Source organism: Argentina silus, assembly GCF_951799395.1.
Source record: "Argentina silus genome assembly, chromosome: 16".
Taxonomy (NCBI): Eukaryota; Metazoa; Chordata; class Actinopteri; order Argentiniformes; family Argentinidae; genus Argentina; species Argentina silus.
This window is the reverse complement of record NC_139670.1, coordinates 3998642-4021141: the sequence shown is the minus strand read 5'-3', so window position 1 is coordinate 4021141 and position 22500 is coordinate 3998642. Positions and strand designations below refer to the sequence as shown.

Genomic DNA, 22500 nt, shown 5'->3' with positions numbered 1-22500 from the left:
ATAATTATATGCTGGATTAGGACAGTTACAGTATGAGAGAGGATTTTTACCAACCTGCATTTTCAAATTCTGTGTTGGGGGCGTTACAAGTTGGGACCAGCAGGGGGCGCTCAGATCAAAGGTAATGGATGAAGTGTCATTTACAGTCGCCTCACGTGCCACAAGCTGATTTCTCCCAATAATGTTAAAGAAACAAAGACGCCATTTGATAAAGAGGTGAGTTTCTAACAGGATAGAAGGTCATGTGGTCTTCTACTGAAGACGGAACCAAACCCAGAAAATGTATAATTTTGCTGCATTTCAAAGTTTATATCGTTGATATATTGTTCCTAATTCATGTAGGTAAAAAAAAAACAGTTTCAAGACAATAAGTTTAATCAATGTTCTTTGATACATTTGATACAGTTCTTTGAAATTGTTCAGGTATTAAAGCAATATGATATAGAAAATGATGTTGACTTTGGATCCTGTTTTTGCTAAGCCTGATTTCCCAAAGCACTTTTGTATTTCAAAGTGAGAAATGGCAATGTTTCAACAAAGAATAAAACCGTTTTCTGTGATTCAACTGGTAACCTAAATCTGAATAATGTCTCTCCTCTCGGGTAAGTGAAGCCAAGTAATACTTCACTACCGTATAGAGTATATATCATGTGACATCTATACATACACTTTAACTATCTTGACATCACAAAACACCAGCTGCTGTTTAAGGTGGGAGACTTGAAAAGAAAAAGAAAAAAACATTAAAAAGATACTGAGAATATATTATTTAGTTAAAATGTTTTATTGTTCAAAAGCGTATTTACATTGATCAGCATTATCTATTGACAAACTGTGTACATGAAGGATCTGAGTTGACCAGGTTTTAAAGCAGTTAAAGGAGAGAGAGAGAGAAAGACTGTTTGATGCAGCGGGTGACAAAACAAACAGATCAGGAGGCAGACTACATCATTGCTGCCCTTCTTTGGAAATTAAATCTGTCTATGAAATCAGTTGTTCCGTCTGTCACTACATACACTAACAGGTTTTTACAGCCTGGTTTAGCTACATACAGTAGGTATGCACGGTGAAATGGTCTTACAGGGGCCCTGTGGGGTCCTTGTAGAGAGAGCACCATAGAAGTAGAATCACTAGAACAGACATTCTAGAATCACTAGACATTATAATTCTGTTAAGAGCACCACCAGGGTCGTTTTTACAGTGTTTCAATGAAGGTCCACAGTAGAGCACTATTCATCTTCCATAAAGCAGACAATTCAATTCCATAAAGCAGACAATCTCTACAAATATGAACATGCACACATGTTGCACCGGCATCATGCAACATATACTGTAACTATACTCGACCAATGTTACCTGAAATTAGAAAAAAAATATAATAATCTTTACATGTCAAATGCAATTACTTAGTGGCATCAGTTAGTATTAAGGCATAATAGTGACTGAAGGTATTAAGATCTCTGCTGGTGTATTGCTATTCTACCTTTGTATTTGGTCATTCACTTTTTAAACAAAAGGCAGTTTTAGCAGATAAAAGAGTTTAAAGAGATTTTATTCTCGTCCAGCTGACACTAGGCACTTCTGACACTTAAGGCAGCTTTTCAAACAGCTTGAGAAAACTGCACCAAAAAGCAAGATGTGTGCTGTGTGCATGTATCAAACTGCATATGTATGGGGTGTATAAATTTGTCGTTAAAAATACCAACCTAGCTTCACAGAGATCTAATGACTGCTAAGGTCATGGATGGGGGTTAATAGAGTAATAAATTACAGCCACCGCCCCTTCCCGTCACCAATCGTATGACCGAGATGTTTGGGGTTTTATTTTTCACATTGAGAGAGTGACCCTACCCTTGCCAACCCTCCACCCTCCACCCCCCCCCAGCCCTAACAGCTGCTAGGACCCTACTGAGTCACAGCAGCTCAGAGAGACAGCTGTCCATGTTGCCACTGCTCAACGCCCTCCGCCCTCCACCCCACGCCCCACGCCCTAACGCCCCAACGCTCCAACGTTCGTCGAACGTAGCCTAGAAGTTGAGGTTCTTAGCCACCTCCCAGGGGAACTCCTTCCTGCCAAAGTGGCCATAACAGGCAGTCTTCAGGTAGATGGGCCTCTTCAGGTCCAGGTCTCTGTGGACGTTCATACAAGGTATTCAATTGTAACTTCATTCAATCAAAACCCAATGTAAACATACAGGCAATTAACCCTGGCCATTAATTTAAGTTCTCCTGCTCAGTTCAATCAATCAGTCGGTCAATCAATCAATCGCAGAAGCCATCAGAAGACGTTAGCAATAGATTAGCTTCTTATCAACAGAAGCCAGTAGGCTTGCTCGTCACACTAAAAGGCAAGGCGAATTGTGTAAATGCATGACTTCTATTGGCTATTGGAAATGCATGGCAGAGGCCAATATGATAAACACGCACCTGACAATGACCCCGGGTCGGAGGTCAAAGTTCTTGTTGACGATCTGCAGCAGCTCCTTCTCATTCTTCTGGGAGGAGCCGTAGGTGAAGAGGGAGATGGACAGAGGGTGGGCCACTCCAATGGCATAGGACACCTTTAAAAAACATATATATATATATTATTCCTTCTTCTACCATTGTGACTGCCAATAGCCCCTGGTCCTAGCATAGATTACTTTTTCATATGATGACGGATGGATAGATGATTCACTTAGTTAGACAAATGTATTTGTTGTAAGTCGCTTTGGATAAAGGCGTCTGCTAAATGCCATAAATGTAAATGTAAACGTAACAAGAGATCAACTCATCACCCGTTGATAATATAGACTGGGGGACGGTTAACACTGAGGACTCTAGGGTTGGGTTCATTAGGGCACTACGCAGCAAAACATATTGAAACAGAAATTTGGTTTTCTTTGAAATATGTTTTTTGGGCATTTCTGCTTTATTGGGATAGAGACAGTAGAGATTGACAGGAAGGATGGGAGAGAGAGGAGGGATGACATGCAAGATAGGTCGAGGGTCGGAATCGAACCAGGAACGTTTACGTGGTAAGCGCATTAGTGTGCTACGCCACTAAGCGCCCCCCGAAATGTGGTTTTCTTATTGGACACTACCTCTTCCATTTCAAGACGATGTCTCCTATTTGCCCCTACTGAACACAAACCAGGTGTGTGTGTGAATCTCTCACCTGTACCAGCACCCTCTTGCAGAGTTTGGCCTTGACCAGGGACTTGGCCACCCAGCGAGCAGCGTAAGCAGCAGAGCGGTCCACCTTGGTGTAGTCTTTACCAGAGAAGGCCCCTCCACCGTGGGCTCCCCAGCCTCCGTACGTGTCCACGATGATCTTCCTGCCTGTCACACCAGCATCGCCCTATCAGAGCCAGACGGGAGAGGGAAAACAAATACATGACTGTAGGTTTTATGAACTTTACAAATAAGGTTTTAAAGCAGAAACTTGGTTGAGCTTTTCAAAAATAACCTATAGGTGAATACCAGCATATAGAGAGGTTTCAGAACTGGAAGTGATTAAGGAAATCAGAGAGGGGGGCGGGGTCTTGAAAATGGAGGGGGGGGGGGGGGTCATACACACCTGGGGTCCCCCGATGACGAAGCGCCCGCTGGGCTGGATGTGGTAGATGGTTTTCTCATCCAGGTACTTGGAGGGCACCACAGCCTTAATGACCTTCTCCTTCAGGATCACCTTCTGCTCCTCCAGGTCCACGTAGTCGTCGTGCTGCACAGACACCACCACCGTGTGGACCCTCCTGGGGATCACCGCTCCGTTCTCCTGGGTGTAGTGGACTGTCACCTGGAGGGAGGGGGGAGCAAGGGAGAGAGAGAGGGAGAGAGGGAGTGTGTGAGAGAGAGAGAGAGATTAGGAGAGGGAGCAAAGGAGAGAGGGAGAGATGGAGCGAGAGACAGAGAGAGAGAGAGAGAGAGAGATATTTGATCCACTGAAACTCTAATGTTTGCTCTGTTGAATATATATATATATATATAAAGCCATGTGAATTACTGTATATTCAATCTAGGTCATTGCGATACCTTCAATTGGACTTTTGTAATGTAAATCATGAGCTGAAGGGTGTGGGGAGTCACACGAGCCCAAATGAGGCACACTTCACTGCTCGCCACTGAACCTCAAGAACTCAAATAGAGAACTCACAAATAGCACCTTGAGGTCTCAGCTTCCAAAGAGGCCCAATCGTTAGCTGCAGAGCCTTTTCCGAGGGCAGGGGGAGTGACAGGTGGACAGTGAGATCCCCTATTGACCAATAAGGGATTTCCGTGGGAGTGGGTGTGTGTGTGGGTGTGTGTGTGCATGCCTGTGTGTGTGTTTGGGGTCCCTGGAAATTCTTCCCTTCAACAGTTAAAATAAAAACAGATCATGTAAAAGAATCCAAGCTTTCTAGGGCGTCAGCATCCTCATGGTGTGAAGCAATATTGATCACTTGGTTCCATGTAAACATGACAACAGTCTCGAGTCAACCTCATTGGTTAGATGCCAACTCTGTACCGACTTGCATAACTGTTGTATACTGTGGAGCATGTGACTTGGGTGTACGTGCCTGTGCTTGAGCAAGTTCACTATTGGCACATTTGCATTTCTCAGAAAAGGGATAGGCTGAGGCTGGACATTGGACGGAGGGAAGGAGAGGGGAGTGGGGGTCTCTAAAAGAGGGGAGCCCCTCATGTTTGAACTGCCATTTATGGAATGCAATTTTATTTGAAGTGTTATGGAATGACATGACATGAAGAGGGAGGAGCTCTCTCTGGGCATTCCGATCCTCCATCGTCATACCTGGGTCTTGGAGTCTGGGCGCAGCCAGGGGATGGTCCCGTTCCGCCTCAGTTCGGCCATCTTGGAGTTAAGTTTGTGGGCAAGGACGATGGTGAGAGGCATACACTCCTCGGTCTCATCTGTGGCGTAGCCAAACATCAGACCCTACAAACACAGAATAGGCAGTTTAGAATGAAATCAGCCAACAATTGATTTAGACATCAAACCCTGATGGCAGAAAAAAAACGGCTGTTTGAACATGAACATGAACTTGAACTTGAACTTCTTCTATAGCTTTTCACTTTGAAACACTTTTGGTTTACCATTGTATACCTGTGCGACCGGCCAGGTATTGGTCGTGCAAGCGAGTTAGCTCACTGAGCCAAAGCCAGATGCATTGGCTCTAGGAGCTAACAGACGTTTTCAGGTTTAGGTTATCCACTTGACTTTTGACTCAAGACCACGTTGGCCTGCTGAGCTAAAGCCTTGACCCTTGAACACTAGTCGTCAGGTCTCAGTCAAGGTTACTCATCAAGCAGGTGCAGTTCACCAAGGAACCACAGCCGCTACACCTGTGTGAATATCATTGTCAAACATCACAGCCAACTGAAAAGCAGAACTGCGACTGTAACATTATTATGATTATAAGTCTTTCCCCCTAACATAGATGAGAGAGTGGTCACCTGGTCTCCCGCCCCGATGTCGCTCTCCATCCTGTCGATGTGGACTCCCTGGGCGATGTCGGGGGACTGCTGCTCCAGGGCCACCAACACGTTACAGGTCTTATAGTCAAAACCTGGGGGGAGCGAGACACCAGATAGGACATATCTAAGACTACACACGCCTAAAACTTACCCTGAAACGTAGCCCTGAACCCAATCCTATAAAATGGTTGCAAATTAACCAAGTTCCCGAGTTGATAGTTTAGTGGATAGTTTGAGCATCTACAGACCATCTAGAGGCCTATCAAATGAGGCTTAAAGGAAAGCAAAGTAGGCCTACGGTAACGTCATGTAAGACATGACGCAGGAATGAATGATGACAATAATGAGTCCAACTGACCTTTGTCAGAGTTGTCGTAGCCGATGTGTCTGATGGTGTCCCTCACGACTTTCTGGTAGTCCACGTTGGCCCGCGATGTGATCTCTCCACACAGCAGCACCATGCCCGTCTTACATACCGTCTCTGTTTACACATGAAGACCACCGGTTACTAACACTGAATTAGTCATCCTGATGAACGGGAGAATCATCATACAGTTTGAAATAAATACAAAAGGTTTGCTGTTGCTAATACAAAATGTTAATGTTATATTTAAACCTCTTCCGTGTTCTATTCTTTAATACAGTATGTGGTAATAGCCTCCTTTTGATAAACAGAGAGATATCATATGCCAAATGGACTGTGCTGCCCCCCGCTGGTGAGACCATGTTCATACACTCACCGCAGGCCACCTTGGCATCAGGATCCTGCTTCAGGTGAGCATCCAGCACGGCATCACTGATCTGGTCACATATCTTATCTGGAACACACAAAGTTATAACTTAGTTAACGTGGCAACAGGTAAGCCCACTTTGACTTTGAGCGTAGTAACGGCAATGGTAGCCCATTAGCTTAATGAGTGTTTGTGTACAGTACAGTAAGCCTATCCTCACTGTTCATAATGGTCTTCCTCAGGTTGGTACTGTACGAGGGCTTCCTGGTCTGACCTTTTGAAACACATGACACAAGCTAAGACTGAGTAGCTACCAGAGATTGAATTTCACCCATTCCGTCAGAATACTACTCTTGGCTCATGGGGCGCTGCTTCCAACCCTCGGAATAGCCCTGGTTCCGCGGCTGCATACCTCTGTAGCGTGCTTCAGTCCACAGCGTCAGAGTGCCAAGACCCTTCATGTATACCACCATATACAGTATGTGGGGTAGAAGAAGAGCAAGCAAACCTTACTGTAAAAACAATACTGGAGTACTTCAAACGGTACTCAAACGAGTGCTCCCACTATACCTCTCCTCAGAAATGCGGTGTTCTTTCAGATCGTTGCTATGCTATTTCATTTACATTGATGCGCTCCAAGACGAGTGCTTAGTAATGCTGCTTCATCAATCTCACATACACGTATGTTTTCATAGTTCTTTTCTCATTACGTAACTTCTCTGAGAAAGCCTCTCATCAGACAGTGAGACTGAGGGAAAGTGAGTGAGAGTGTCGACACATGATAATTGGGTGAGAGGGTCAAGCAGCATATCAACACTTGCATAAGGGTCAGCGTCATTGATATCCTACAGTTCACAATAACAACGTGGAGATACTTTCCTGGCTTTCTTACAACACGTACTGTAGGTCAATCTTATCAGTCGAACCGTTCATACAAACTTGGAGGTGAAAATCAAAGGATAAACAAACCAAATCAATCCTAATATCCATTGATTTGATCTACAACAGAAGTTATGGAGTGGAGTGTTTCTTAAGTCTAAGACCTGTGCACGTGTTTATTGACAACATAACTACATTTGTGTGTGTGTGTGTGTGTGTGTGTGTGTGGGGGGGGGGTGGTTACAAGTTGGTAGCTGAACACATAGTGACATTATAGGAGGCCAAGCCATTTACCATGATGAGCAGGTGTGAGTGTCTATGGTTCATGGCGCAGGGCCAGGGCATGAGTGCATATGTCAAGTGCATGTGTTAGCATGTGGTAGTGGGAGTGGGAGGGATGGTTGGGTCTGTATTTATCAACATTATAATCATAATAACATGCACAGATACAGAAGCTGTTGATGTGTTAACGTGTTGGAGATTACTGTTTTACTTTGAGCGTACTGTAAGCATGTACAGTTGGACTAGTGTGGGCATCAACAAAGGTCAAATCAAATGAACTTGCACCTGCTACACTGCAAGTTCAAGTTCAAATTTGACCCAGTAACAGTACCTGGCAAGAAACAGCAACACATGTTCAGAGCTTCAGAGCTTGTCAATGAAATGTCTACCGTGCTTCCACAGTAAGCTCTGACTTTGAACAAATTGTACAGACATCAAAGATGAAAGCAAACGTTTGTACTCTCTAAATCAGTTTTTCTTTCAACTTGCATGGTGCAAACTTGCACTAAGTCAATCCGCTTATATCAAATCTCTAGTTTGTTCCTTTGCACTGCAAAATCACATGAACACTAAGTCGTCCTATTGGCTTATCTCTACCAGTACCAAGTGTGAGCTAGAGTATCAATACATGTTCTGATAATGCATGTCTCATAATTTGTCTGTGCTTTGATGCATATTGCATGGGGGCCATACAGAGGTGCAGACAGCTGTATGAGGGGTCACAAATAAATTAAAGTCAAATAATCTTTATTAACCCAACAGCGGGACAGTAAACAGCAGGAGATTTCTACTCACCAGGATGTCCCTCTCCCACGGACTCAGAGGTAAACATGAAGGAGCCATCGTAGTGCTCGGAGTTGTACATCCCGTCCACTGGACCGTTCATTCTGGCCCCTTCTGAGCAGCTCAACAATGAAGAGGAGTTAGAAGACGGAGAGACAGAGGTGGCACAGGGCACGTAGGGTGGAGAGACTGTTGCACCGGCCGGCAAATGTGTCCTTGTGTTCTTTGCAGGAGGATAAGAGAGAGAGAGGGGGAGAGTGTGTGTGTGTGAGAGAGAGGGAGAGAGAGAGAGAGAGAGAGAGAGAGGCTTTGCTCCTTTGCAAGTAGAAACACGGTCCAAGTCCTGAGGCACTGCAGCCACAACAGTGTTGCTCTATATAAGGCAAAGACAACATACACACTCATATACACACTCATATACACACTCACACTCAAAGGGGGTGGGGGTGATGTGAACTGGCGGGTTAGACCATTCAGAAGGGAGGAAGGGGAGGGAGGGATTAACATTTCCTGGAGAAACTTTTTTAACTCCTCACATGCTGAATACCTCACTGCAATCTGAGCCACAATCTGAGGACCAGACTTTAACCAGGACTGTTCACTTGACCAAGGGGCTCTCTTGTCTTCTCCCTATCATCTGATTTCCCCCCGGTGCTCTAACTTTGTTTCTGGGGGCCCCTCAGTGTCCTGGTGGATTCACTAGGACTGTATACACAGAGCCCGATCAAAGAATTTCTATACCTACAAAAGGGCTAGGGTTCTGTGGTTGGATGCCTGCCAGCAGGTCCCGCTGTACTCCTCCATGCCTTCTGAACAAGAAGTAGCCGTGGAGTACAGTGTCATGTTGGCCATCCTGTACGGAACAGACAATACTATCAGCATTGCACGCAGTAACTTCCAGTACCACATGCAGTCACCGCAAAAAAAGGGCACCTATGGAGCAGTGCTTAACTTTCCCATTCAAATGTCTTCACCTCATCAAGCGAGTGTGAGCATTGTGATGTGTGGTGGTGGTTTGGGATCGGGGTCAGGTGTTGGTGAGATGACTGTGGTGACTGTGAGGTGTCTGTGACTGACTGTGACTGTGTCTGTGGAGGGCAGCGTAGAGTGGCAACGGTGTGACTGTGAGTGGTGTTAAGAACCTGTTTCCCCTCCAGTAATTCTGGGGAATGTGGCAGCTGCAGGGTGTGTCTGTCTGTCCGTCCGTCCGTCCCCGGTATATCTGAGGCGGTGCATTCCGACCCCGGCCAGCCAGCGGCGGTTCTCTTTCCACGATGCGTGACCCGCAATCTCTCATTTCATCACTGAACCACCAGACCTAAGAATAAAGTTACAACCAAAACAAAACAAGACAGTCTTTTTTAGTGCAATCATGCAGAATTATTGGTTGTCTTCAGTCTGATGGATGCATTGAAAATTGTGTGTGTGTGTGTGTGTGTGACTTTAAACCCAATGACCTGTAATGATCTGTAAAGATCTGACCAAGTGACCTGTAATGAGCAGTAACCTCCTCCCTGAATGGTCATATCAATTATCAACCATTATCATGTGAACTAATTCTTTGTAGAGCCAGAATCAATAGACTCATTAGTGTATTGTTATTTATATGTATAATATATATATATAAATAATAATAAATGGTTAGGGCCTACACACAACAGTGACTTAGGCTGCAGTAGACTTTCACTTTCATTACGATTGGTAAACAGTGGAAATAATTAATATATCTGGTATAAACCTACCTGGAAAATGGAGAATACAGCATTTGAATTAAATCATATTCAGGAGAAGTACTGTGGAAGAAAATGCATGGTTGTTCATGTTGCATACTCTTCTTCATGTCAAGGCGGAACGTCAATCTCAACATTCGGGGGTAGATTTACGAAGTAGCACGGTTACCATGGAGATACAGGATTACATCCGGACGCTGTGAAAGAAAAAGACAGGTTTGTCTGTGTTCTAAACACTTCTATTCAGTACTGATTTATCGCATGCAAAGTTAAGAAATTAAAATAACAACACTGTTATGTGTCTAGGCATTCTTTTTAGTATTTGCAAATAAATAGAAACATTTTATGATGGAAATTGGTGTTTTAATTGCTTAAACAGCCAACGCAAACGTCGTTAGCCATCCTCATTCTGTCCCTCTAGCTTCAGGTTCAGTTGTACTCAAACATACGTCATTGGTGGTGCTCACCTTCATGCCCGCATTTCATGCGATCACTTGGAAAAAAAAAAATCTTCACTTCAACACAGGAACATGGACTCAGAATACTTAAAAAAAGGCATGGGGGAATGTCTTGTGGAGGGACTAGCCGAGGTGGCCGAGCAGCGGCCCATGGACCCTATCGAATTTCTTGCGCATTGGATTTACAAGTATAAAGAAAACTTGGACTATAAGCAGAAAGTAAGTAATATGTTATCCCATCTATTGCCAGTGTGGGGCAGTATATACTAACGTTGCCAGTCTCCAACCTTCAAATGACGGACACGACACATACAGGCTAGAAACTCTCTCTCCCAAAAATGGATAGAGAGGATATAAAATGATTGAAGACTATCCAAATAAAGGGTTTTCCAGATTTGATCATGTAATTTATGGTAATTTCAGAAAATGGCATATCAGAGGCAACTGGAGCAGGAGCAGGAGAGAGCCAGAGATGAGGCTTTGTACCAGCAGCAGATGAAGGCTGAGGAGGACAAGATCAGGGAGTCCATGGAAGGACCCAAAGTATGTCTCTCTCTCACTCTCACTCTCACTCTCTCTCCCCCCCCTCCCTCTATCTGTGTGTGTGTGTGTGTGTGTGTGTGTGTGTGTGTGTGTGTGTGTGTGTGTGTGTGTGTGTGTGTGTGTGTGTGCCTAGGAGAGTTTAATTATGTTGATCTTTTCCAGAAACCCAAGGAAGTAGTTGCAACATCACCACCAACGCCCAGTTCAGACAGGCCCAAGAAATTCAACCCTCCAAAGCTTGCTGCAGTGGAGGAGGCAGAAGATGGGGTACTTATAGTTATTATCTGGGTTCTTCATGTTGTATAATTCACAGGATACAGTAGCTCACTATTACATAATGTGTTTCATTAATTATTAATTATGTTGGAGCATGAGAACCCCAAACAATAAACCAGCCATAAAACATTTCTCTGAAAGACTATCCCAAACCCACCTCGACCAGGCCTAGACGTTCACAATGGCCAGGAATCAATTGTTGAAACCTTCAGCTTGAAGTGAGGATCAGAGAGGGACAACAGCTGGAGAGAGAGAGAGAGAGAGAGAGGGAGAGGGAGAGAGAGGGGGAGGGAGAGAGAGGGGGAGGGATGAGATCCTCCAGGGTTTAACCAAATCATAATCAAAACCATCAGCAGATCTCAACAGAAGAGCCTGCAGCATCTGGTCAGAGCACCAGGGTAACATCAGATGGTGATGATGAGAGTGAGCCGATGAAATCAGAAGTGCCCATCACCACCTCCTCCCCAGAGAATAGCCAGGCAGCGGAAGAAATCACAAACAAAGCTGAAGAGGATATCACAGACAAGGAGGTGACATCTCTGATTTCAAGAATACTCCTCAAACGGCTGTGTGGCTTTGCTGGTGGTGCCTTATTCTATCTCAGTGGCTATATCTAGTCTCTTTGCGCAGGCGATGTGTCAAAGGACAAACGATCTGGCAAGCTAGACGGTTTCTGTGGTCAATGTTCATGGGGATTTCCAGCTCTGTTCCTTTTGCTGACGGGGATTTCCCTCCTCTGCACATTATTTTGCATGGCTCATCCTCTCCTGTCTGAAGTTTCTGTTATTGTCAGATGTCATTGGTGCACAAGGCAATGTTGGCACAGAACAGAATGATTCATAGCAGCGGTACGTGCTGTATATCTACCAGGTAAAAGCCAGCGATGATGTCACAGCTCCAGATCTGTCTGGGGCTGCTCCTCCCTCTGAGGTCATCAGTGCAGGTGACAAAGGGCCTTCGGAAATGCTGGGGGGAAAACCTGACGGAGAGTCGTCCAGTGACCTAGTGGAGGAAAAAGAGCCAATCGGCGAACAAGATGAGGATAAGGTGATGACACTACCACTCCATCTTTCGTCCATGGAATTGCACTTTATCTTTAGGCTGACCCTATTTTGATTGCATTACAATATACAGAGAGGACAGCATCTAGAACTTGATCTCCACGCATTCAAAAAATAGCCTTAAAGAGCGCAGCTAGAGCAGAGGACAAGACACCTGGATGAATGTCTTCAGTGATTCCACCTCATGTTGTTGTGTCTAACATGTTGGTCACCAGGTGACTGATAAACCTGAAACCAGTGAACCAGGTGATTCCACACAAGTCCAGTCAGCCTCAAGACCAGAGAGGGATGCTCTCAAACCAGATGAGACTCATTCTGAGGGAGGACAGTCTGAGGAACCACAAGAGACAGAGAAATCTGGTTCTCCAGACCAGCCGGACCAAGACAAGGTGATGACGATGTGTGAAAACGTAGCCTACTTCAAAACACCGTAGTCATGCTGTTTTAAACATGATGCTGAACTTGTTTACATTCATGATTTGTTTTTACATATTCAGATTGAGGACACCACAGTGTGTTTGAAAAGGAGCAAGGACAGACATAGAAATGAAAGTTAGGATTATGAGAGGATAAAAAGCCAAGGACAAGGCAAGTTGGAGACGTGTGTTATGTTATCTGAAGGACTGAATTAGTAGAAAGGAAAGGAGGGACAAGGAAAGGAAGTCATCGGAAAAAAAAAAATACTTTAACCATGTAAATATACAGTATACTGAAATACAGAAAGGACATTTTCAGCCATATAAACATGCCAAAGATATAAGACATGATTAACAAGATTGCAGTCACAACAGGAAATACCAACAGAGGAGGGAGGGTAGGATTGAGTTGGAAGATGTCACAGTCTTTTCAACTCAGTCTTGTCTTCCATCACAACATTTCACCAGGTCACAGATGAACCTGAAACCAGTGATTCCACACAAGTCCTGTCCTCTCCAGGACCAGAGAGGGATCCTCTCCAACCAGAGGAGACTGAGCCTCACTCTGAGGAGAGTCGAACTGAGGAACCACAAGAAAAGCACACACCTGTTTCCCCCGACCAGCGAGACCAAGACAAGGTGATGCTCAATGTGATGTGGCATACTCAGGAAAGATTTCAGTCATTGATTGATTGAGGTTCAGAATGTATTTTTGAGGCATGCTGAGTATTTTCTTCTTCTACTCTAACCCAAAAGACAGAACAACTGACAATGAATATTACCTCAGAGAAGGACAGAGAGAAGAAGAGAACAAAAAGTGAGGAAAGATAAGACACGTGTGATATGAGGAGAGGAAAAGATGTCTAGAAAAGACAGGACCAAGTCTGAAGGTGACAGGTGTTGTGAAGATACTGTATCTTCAGCCAAAGAAGTAGAGAACAGGCCACCAGGGACCAGAGTGAGGCAGCCAGCTAGGGCCTGGAAAGCAACTGATATACTGTACAGCAGTGGAGGCTGCTGGAGGTAGAAATCAGAGGACGGGCTCATTGTAATGCATGGAACGGAAAGAGGAATGGTATCTATCCATCCTCCGATTCCTACCTCCACCAGCCTCCCCTGCTGTACTAAGTTACAAGTACTGACACGTCAGAGGAGGGACACCCACAGACAGAGAGGCAGGGATTTCCAACAGTACTCAACCAGTGTCCCTCTGACCAAACTTGTCACAGGAGACAGATAAACTAGAACCTACCGAGACGGCTGATTACACGGTGGCCTCGGAGACCGATGATGTCAAAACAGAGGTGACACAATCTGAGGAGGGGCTGGAGGCGTCGCAGGGGGCTCCCCCTGAAAATACAACCCTTGATAACCAAGCCAAGGAGAAGGTGATGGTCTGAGAGAGTTTCACTGTCAGAGCCTCTGGCTCAACTGTCAACCATTAGAAATATATATTTATATATAGCACCGTATCTGTTGGACTGATGCTTTAATTTCCACCTATAATAAACGTTATTCTGTTTTTCAGGAGGAGGACGAAGATGCAGAATATTGAATAATATTTGTCCACATGACATTTGGACATGGATATTTGTTAGAAATGCAATGATGCATACTCTTAAGTTATTACCTACTCTGATAAATATACTTAGGCCTAATGAATGGCATGTCTCTATCAGCATGATAGATCTTCCCTTATGTAATTTATATGTTACAATGTATATGTATTTGTTCAATATGAAATAAATAAACATGTTTAGGTCTTGAGCTGCATTGTATTTGTATTCCCTGATTAGTCCAATTGATGACTTCATACTTCACACCTCAATTTGTGGGCCTAAATATTGGCCACCCAACTGTCTCAGTTCAGGTAATCTTCCCGCGGAGAAAATATTTTTTTTGTAATTTACACTAGACCACATCTTTTTATTGCAACTGTCGATTTAATTTGATCAGTGTGTACGTACACCAACTATCGAGCGCGACAGCTGTGAGATGCTTGATTGTGATGGCGCCTCACTGATTGACCACATCTGTGAAGCGCGCAATCACCACTTTTCTGACTGACGCATTTTTTTTATATTTACCAAGACCAGTGGTTGTCTCTTTCGAAAGCACTTGTGTAATATCAAAACAATGTTTGGAGACGTGGCCAGTTACAAAAGTGCTTAGACTGTTGGAAAACGATTTGTTGGCTGAATTAAATTCTTCGGGCATTTATAAACCCACTCGGCAAGTGAGCGAGTCACAAGAAGCTGTATCTGTGTGCACTGACGCCTCCGGAGTTCGCATGGGGTTGCATATGTTGCTTTGAAATAGGCCAAGAGTGAAGATTTCATTCTTTTGGTGAATGTATTCCTCATTTTTAGAAGTTTAAAGAAAGAAAGAGAGAGAGAGAGAGAGAGAGAGAGCTGTTGACCATGGACGTTGTGGTCCAGACATTGGGAGCAGTAGGCGCATTTATAGCTGGCATTTTGCGCGGTTTCACCGACTTGTTTTTGACTCCACCGTTGAAAGCCACCCTCAAACATCTAGAGGAGGCAGAGCTCAAAACATTGACAGGAGGTACGTTTGTAAAGCACCGTTTTATTTTCCTGATGTTACTAGTGGAAAATGCAACTGTTGTAACCGAATATTATTAGACCTATTAATTGCATCCCAGATATGCCCTCTGAAATGAGTGGTGCAAATGTTAAATTCCATATTTCCTACTGACTGAACATTGCCAGTGTGTCCTTACTGTAGCCTTTCACCTTATTTCCTCACATAGAACAAACTACTTTCAAGGCCAACGCTCTGTGGGATAAGTCTGGAGCTGTAATCATGGCTGTAAGGCGGCCAGGATGATTTTTGTGCAGAGAGGTAAGCCTACATTGAATAGTTTTAACAATGTATGCCTTTGAATGGCTACAATGTCTAACTGTGTCTGTTGTCTCTCACTACCAGTTTACTTTACCTTCATGTGTAAAGTAATTTGTGTCTGTTTCTGGTCTGGGCTGTACTCTGAGTGAGGCCCTGTGTGTTCCTGGGTCACTATTATAAAGTGTGTGTGTGTTTGTGTGTGTGTGTGTGTGTGTGTGTGTTAAGTATATCTGAAGTGTGTTGACATTTGTGTGTCATTGTGATGATGTGTATTGTCTCTCCTCCAGGAGGCCTCTGAGCTGTCCTCTCTGAAGCCCCAGCTGGAGGAGCTGGGGGTCCCTCTGTACGCTGTGGTCAAGGAGGACATTGGCACAGAGATCCAGAACTTCAGACCCTACTTCAATGGGGAAATCTTTGTTGATGAAAAGGTATTTGTACAGGGTACTGTAAACACTTACTTGGAAGCAGTTCTGTTTATTTTGCCTTACAAATCACTGGCCTTGTCTTACCAACTTGCTTCTCATTGAACTTTAGAGAAATGGATATTTTGAAATGTTATTTCCCAACCAGTGATGAGTTAAAAGACTGATCTCTTTTACAGTTATCTATTGTTAATCATCCAATCAGTCATTCATAACTGTGACAGTTTATTAAAAGACCAGTCATTTTTACAAAGTGTACAAAGCTCTATTTCACAACTTTCACAAGTCTTCTGTCATCTCTCTTGCAGAAACATTTCTATGGCCCACGGGAGCGTAAGATGGGCCTGTTGGCGTTTTTCCGTGCGGGCGTGTGGATGAACGGCCTGAGGGCATTCCAGAACGGCTTCCTAGGAAACGTGTTTGGAGAGGGCTTTGTTCTCGGTGGAGTGTTCGTCATCGGGGCAGGGCAGCAGGTACGGTCATACTGTATGTACTGTACAACACACTGCATCTGAAGTGTTCCTGACTGAGGTCAAGTATTATAGACTGTGATGCTATGAACACCTACTGAGTTATGAGTTTTCATACACACATACTGTTCTGTGGAAATACATCTAAAGTGTTCCTTTCTGACGTCCTGTTATTCACTGATTACTAATGTAATGAGCTGTCATACACACCCATACTGTACTGTAATGTTCCGTAGTTCAACTGGTTCTACAGCATGGATTGGGTGAAATAATCTGAAGTGTCTTCTCACTTTTGAAGAGTGCTGCCATGCTTTATCAGTTGGCCCCACGAAAACTCAACTGTCTATGCTTCTCTCCAGGGTATCCTACTGGAGCACAGAGAGATGGAGTTTGGGGATAAGGTCAACATCCTGGATGTCCTCAGAGCTGCCAGGACAATACAGTCAGGGCTTGTCGCTCTGGAGGAGTAACAACATGTGCCTTTGTTAGATTCCAGATTGCAAGATTCTATCCCGACGGGTCTGTTTTCGTTGTTTGTCGTAAAGAAATGTACACAATTGACGAAGTTGTGTGAATTACGTCTTGCTTGTTTTGTAGTGTGGTGTTCTCCTCGGCTCCTCGGGTGCCTGTCGAGATGTGTAGTAGGTGCTGTGGTGGGCTGTGTGAGTGTGTTAATGATGGTTTGTGTCTAAACTCTGATGAGGGAACAAACCTGATGCTTTATACTCAAATCTCCCCACTACTAGTCAACTCACAGCAGATGCACAGGCAGCCTGAGGGCCAGAGAGACCTGTCTATTTAACAATAAAGATGTTGCACTAATCTCTCTCAGATCTCCTTAGTCTGTTGACCTACTTGACTTTTCAGATAAAATAATACGTTTTGTTCAGCAAAGATGCGTCTGATCCCAGGAGGATATTAGATTAGATTGTACTTTGTCTGCTTGCGCAGAAATGTTTTACATCACATGCTTCAACAAGATAAAAAGGAACTTTCAACATGTTAAAGCACAAGACCTAACACATAAGCACAAACATCTACGTTACATCCATATACACAACCATCAAATACACCGTCAATCATTATACAGGTCAGTTATTGCACATTCCTAATCACATTGCACAACCCATTACATCTCTGGTCAGTTAGTCCAGAACCCCTCAGGTCCGCACCCTCAACCCACGTTGCACAGCCAGTTCAAATATATAACCACATATATAACCACATCGTCCCCTATCAACACTATACTGTGAAAGCCTGAAAAACCGAAAACACATTTTCAATGTGAAGCTTGATTGTAGTTTTTTTTTCGCTGCATATGGTATTTCTTTGTTCCTATTTTGTGTTCAATTGATACCATGAGGCCTTGGACAGCTCTGGACACATTCAAGCCAGGAAGTGTCATGTTTCATACATACATGTGTCTTAGAGAGCTGTTATTGGCTGATTTTTGTTTATTCAGATGACCTCACTCCTGGAAATCTCCGGTCGTGTGTGACGAGTGAGTAGTAGGGTGAGAGTAGAAGAGAGAAAGTGTGTGTGTGTGTGTGTGTGTGTTTGTGTGTCTAAGTGGGTCTTTGTCCTTGGGAGGCATGCCTTTGCTTAAAGCATTCATTCCCACAACCGACATAAACTGAAGCAGAAGGAGCAACAAACAGATCTGCCTCTACTTGGTCCTGGGATATCTAAGGCAACAAGTTGGTATTCATTTATGATACTTATAATATTATCTTTATAATAATATTTATAATAACTTAGAAAATAACTTATTTGGTAGACTCTTAGGCCTTAGAAATTGAATAGCCTGCTTGATGCATGAAATGGGGTTTCAATGCTATTGACAGTAGTAAAACAATCAGTGGCAATTCTGTTTTTCACTAGTTCCAAGGTTTTCTTTACTGTTCTTTTCTTCGTACTCTTTTTTTAATGTTTACAATATCTATCCTGTCAGTTGACTAAATTACTGATATTGTTAGTTATTCAGCCTTATCTGCTGGTCAAACGTGCATTTAGTGTTGTGCTGTCTTTGAGCTGGAGATAGGTAATGTTAAGCTCTGTTCTTGATCCTAACCAGCTGTATGAGGGGGAAGGGACTTTGGTGTCTACTATTTAAGTTTGGGATAGCCTTGTGGAGAGAAGTATCTATGTAGAAATTGGACATACATTGTAAAATGACTCTAGACCTTTTTAGAGTCAAATGTTGTGTAGAACGTCATGTAGACTTGTGCACAGAACTGTGTCTTAGTGCTGGGCTCAGTAGCATGAGCAGGCCCATGATTGTGGTTAAAGGCCATATTGTTGTTGCTGAACTCTAACTTGTTCCTCTAGAGATACAGAGAAGTGTACTGGAATGTTCAATGTGCAAGGAAACTTGTGGTTCACACTGATATAATGGGTGTGGCCCCCCTTAGAAGAGTCGTACTTTGGTGTAACTGCCCTTTGGACAGCTTTGATAAGCAGCAATACTGTATGTTGTCAGCCTTCATTCTGACTTGACCGGTTTTTGCTGTAATAAAGAAATGATTGATCATTTGCCACCCTGAAGAATACAGTTTCAGGCATACTAAGAATAACAAATGTGATGGTGATAGCAAAGTGGTCTTGATGCATGAAATTCCCTCCCTAAGATCAAACCCTTCTTGATAAAGACAATGTGTCCTCAGACTGACATGTAGGGCAGCAGTGAGTGTGTCAGGGTTTCATGGGAGGTTGTGAAATACAGAAGTTATCAAACATTGCTACAGTGTCCGTGACCTCATTTGAGAGGACAACATGCTGTGTGAGAGAAGACAATCAGAGTCTTTTTTTATTTTTTAAATAAAGAACTGAGTCACTGCATCCTGTCATGTGAGTGGTCAGACACACAGCGTGCCCTTGAATCATCTAGGGCACAGCGCCACAAAACATTGTTGTCATATCAGTGGGCATTCAAAGTTTAACCAACAATCTACGGTTCAGGAGAAAAGGGGCTGGTTACAGAGTTGTACTGGAGTCAGTTAAGCACCATACATGAATTTTGTTGACAACAAAACGGTATCTTGAACAATAACACAACTGCTTTTTTTTTATTTTATTTTTTACTTCAAAATCTATCAAATGTGTCAGCCCTTTTGTTCTAGTCTCATCTGTTTTATTTGAGAGTATTCCATTGAGGATAGACTCTTTTGATGATCTCACTATCTGTAGGCCCATCCAATATGAATGTCTCTTTTCTTCCTGCAGTGCTGTCCTCTCTCCTGGAGGGGGAGCTCCCGTCTATGGGAATGTGGACAGTCTGTCTGGCTGCAGGGGGGGCAGCTGTGGTTGGCCTCTTCCTGGCCAACACTGATCTCTTCCTGACCCAGTCAGCCCAGGCCACCCTGCATCACCTGGAGAACACTGACCTCAAAACAACTATAGACGGTGAGGAGACCAAAACACATCCCAAAACAAGAGGCTTAACTGACTGTAGTTAATCTCGCACACTGTCCATAGCCAAGGGATGAGTTAAGATTAAGTAAAGGTGGTAGCCCTGATGGGAAAGGTATTCACCCTGGAGCACTGTACTGGGTACTAAGCTCAGTGTACTGTATATTTTGCTAGAAGAGACATACTGTTTCATTATACTTCAACAAACAGTACTGTAGCTTCAACAAACTGTACTGTAGCTGCGCATGAAAACTCCCCACCAATTCAAATATTTGGATTGTGTCTGCAGATGTAAAGACCATTAAAGCCGGGAGTCTGTGGGAGGGGACTGGGGCTGTCGTCATGGCTGTGAGGCGTCCTGGATGATCCCTGTGCAGAGAGGTACTGTGTGGGTGTGTGCGTGCGTGCGTGCGTGCGTGCGTGCGTGTGTTAAGTATGTCCGAAGTGTGTAGACATTTGTGTGTCATTGTGATGATGTGTATTGTCTCTCCTCCAGGAGGCCTCTGAGCTGTCCTCTCTGAAGCCCCAGCTGGAGGAGCTGGGGGTCCCTCTGTACGCCGTGGTCAAGGAGGACATTGGCACAGAGATCCAGAAGTTCAGACGCTACTTCGATGGGGAGATCTTTCTTGATGAAAAGGTGAAGCAGTTCTCTCAGTAATACACAGTGGTGTCAGTTTTCCCGAGCTTTATTGGCTGGATTTCAGTGCAAAGAAAGGCAAAGGGAGGCATCTATTAGAAATTGACAGTAGGCAACATTTCCATATGTTTTCCATTGATAGTGCCTTTGTAGCAAGTTGTGTAGGAAAAAAAGACCACTGTACTTAGAATTGAATTCCCAATAACAGGAGATAACATTGTCTTTGCAGCAATGTTTCTATGGGCCCAAGCCCAGGAGGATGGGACTGGGACTGGGTCTGTCTCGTCTGGGGGTGTGGCGGAACCTCCTGCGGGCTCGGAACAAGGGGTATGAGGGGAACAAGAAGGGGGAGGGCTTCATCCTTGGTGGGGTGTATGTGATTGGAGCAGAGAAACAGGTAAATCCCCTGTCGTGTCCAACTTGAATAGAAAACCTTGCAATAATTGACACCTACAATATCAATGTTATTTGACTGAAATGGGTCTTGTTTGACGTAACATTATTAATATAATAATAATAACTATTATTATAATAATATAATATATGCCATTTAGCTAACACTTTAATCCAAAGTGACTTACACTGCAGTGAGTGCATACATTTTTCAGTATATGTGGTCCCAGTGCATTTATTTTGTAAAAAGCTTAAAGACACTACAGTACATTTCATGGAGAGAACAAGAATAGATAGATAAATAAAAAGTAAAACAAAAGCACAGTCGGTAAAAACAAATACAAATGGTTAAAGATTAACAGCAAGTTTAAAAAGATGGGTTTTGAGGGATCGTTTGAAGGAGGAGAGCGTGCAGGATTCTTTGATGTGGTTTGGGAGAGTGTTCCAAAGATTTAGTCAAACCTTTATTGCACTGCGGGGCCTCTGGGTTGAGAGTGGGTGTTCATGGTTGTGAGTACGGTACACGTTGTGTCGTTTTCAGTGAATTTAATCGGTATTGTGATGTTTTATTCCTCAGGGCATTCTTCTGGAGCACAGGGAGAAGGAGTTTGGGGACAATGCCGATCTTCCCTCAGTGCTGGAAGCTGTGAAGAAGATCCAGAAAGGGAGATAGGTCAGACATGTAAAAGGGAGGGTGGCTGTTAAGTGCAGTCCTCAGAAGGATGTATTCAGTATGATATGACACAGAACTGGGCACTTTAACTGTACAACCTCTTCTTTCTTTTTTTACTAACATATGAAACTTTATTTTATAGGTTAATGTATTAAACATATTTTCAGCAATGCACTGAAGATAACAACGTGAGCTGCTTCTTATGCTTAGAAAACAACACTTACATTTCAATGAGGGTGTTTTTCGTCGGTGTTTACTGCAGTGTTGGTGGTGGTGGGTTGGGTGAGTGTCTTAATGATGGTCTGTGTCGACACCCTACGGAGGAGACAGGCTTGATGATTTACACTCAGTCCTTCCACTCAAACCAGCTCATACTGTCCCTGACAAGCTAACTGATACCTTCCGTGTGTTGCACTCAATGCACTGACAATAAACGTAAACCGTTGCTAACCAACAGCTGCCATTGTAGTGTTTTATTGTGTAAAAAGCATCAGTGTTTTCTACAATCCAAAAATGCATGTTACTTTAACTGTATCAAGAGCTCACACTTGATGGTACGGTACCCTAGTATCATAGTAAAATAACATTTACAGGACTGTTACACTTAGAGGGACGATTAGCATATCTAACAGCCAATGTGAAAGACGCTCGGTCGAGCAATCAAAATGAAGACAGCCAATCCCCTTGCTGGTGAGGGCGGGACTTGGTCGGTGTAGTGACCAGTGATGTCCCAGGTGAGGTAGGTCATTCAACACACAACATGGACAAAGGTAATGTTATCAAACTTTCTAACTTGCTTTCTCTTCTACTTGCACTTCAGATCAGCTGTTCTAATGTCGAGTTTTCTACGCGAATTATAGTATGTCATCTTGATAAATTATTTCACCAGTCCGCCTTATTTTCATACATTTCCTTCAGGGGAATATATATATAGCCTACACCACACTTTGTCAACTCTAGACGCACTGTTTTACAATATTTACAATAGCTTTCGATTTCGTTTTTGACGGTTATATTTTATC

The 22500-nt window shown here is 43.6% G+C and overlaps 3 protein-coding genes and 2 pseudogenes across 5 annotated transcripts in view; 4 read left to right on the top strand and 1 right to left on the bottom strand.

Annotated features, from left to right (window-relative positions):
• LOC310817017 (transmembrane protein 150A-like) overlaps nt 1-584 on the top strand; it is a 22384-nt gene extending 21800 nt beyond the window's left edge. The window contains exon 7 of the mRNA XM_083687414.1: nt 1-584. This exon is cut by the window's left edge and continues 1439 nt beyond it. The gene's annotated coding sequence lies outside the window, so the exon portion shown is untranslated.
• Nucleotides 585-2027: 1443 nt separating this feature from the next.
• LOC310817160 (S-adenosylmethionine synthase-like) lies at nt 2028-9369 on the bottom strand (the record flags this gene model as incomplete). Its single annotated transcript, XM_083687598.1, has 11 exons — nt 9272-9369; nt 8875-8982; nt 8142-8352; nt 6195-6272; nt 5813-5935; nt 5434-5546; nt 4772-4915; nt 3560-3778; nt 3158-3340; nt 2428-2561; nt 2028-2130 (listed from the first exon to the last, which is right to left on the bottom strand). The coding sequence occupies exons 3-11, from the start codon at nt 8230-8232 to the stop codon at nt 2028-2030; spliced, it is 1188 nt and encodes a 395-aa protein (XP_083543724.1). The 5' UTR covers nt 8233-8352; nt 8875-8982; nt 9272-9369.
• A 2577-nt stretch (nt 9370-11946) lies between these two features.
• Nucleotides 11947-14301, top strand: LOC310816927 (uncharacterized protein). The gene is made up of 5 exons (XM_083687281.1): nt 11947-12183; nt 12413-12586; nt 13082-13252; nt 13843-14001; nt 14142-14301. The coding sequence occupies exons 1-5, from the start codon at nt 12100-12102 to the stop codon at nt 14166-14168; spliced, it is 615 nt and encodes a 204-aa protein (XP_083543407.1). The 5' UTR covers nt 11947-12099; the 3' UTR covers nt 14169-14301.
• A 555-nt stretch (nt 14302-14856) lies between these two features.
• On the top strand, nt 14857-17180 carry LOC310816677 (peroxiredoxin-like 2A; annotated as a pseudogene). The gene is made up of 5 exons (XR_014555109.1): nt 14857-15178; nt 15384-15475; nt 15763-15903; nt 16206-16370; nt 16727-17180. The product of XR_014555109.1 is annotated as a peroxiredoxin-like 2A (transcript).
• A 726-nt stretch (nt 17181-17906) lies between these two features.
• Nucleotides 17907-21926, top strand: LOC310816676 (peroxiredoxin-like 2A; annotated as a pseudogene). Its single transcript, XR_014555108.1, has 6 exons — nt 17907-18064; nt 19590-19769; nt 20065-20156; nt 20272-20412; nt 20642-20809; nt 21383-21926. The product of XR_014555108.1 is annotated as a peroxiredoxin-like 2A (transcript).
• Nucleotides 21927-22500: the final 574 nt, after the last annotated feature.

Coding starts and splice junctions, on each gene's coding strand:
- LOC310816927 (XM_083687281.1), top strand. CDS start 12,100: ATGCTGGGGGGAAAACCTGACGGAGAGTCGTCCAGTGACCTAGTGGAG. Junction 12,587..13,081: donor ACCAGCCGGACCAAGACAAG/GTGATGACGATG, acceptor ACATTTCACCAG/GTCACAGATGAACCTGAAAC. Junction 13,253..13,842: donor ACCAGCGAGACCAAGACAAG/GTGATGCTCAAT, acceptor AACTTGTCACAG/GAGACAGATAAACTAGAACC.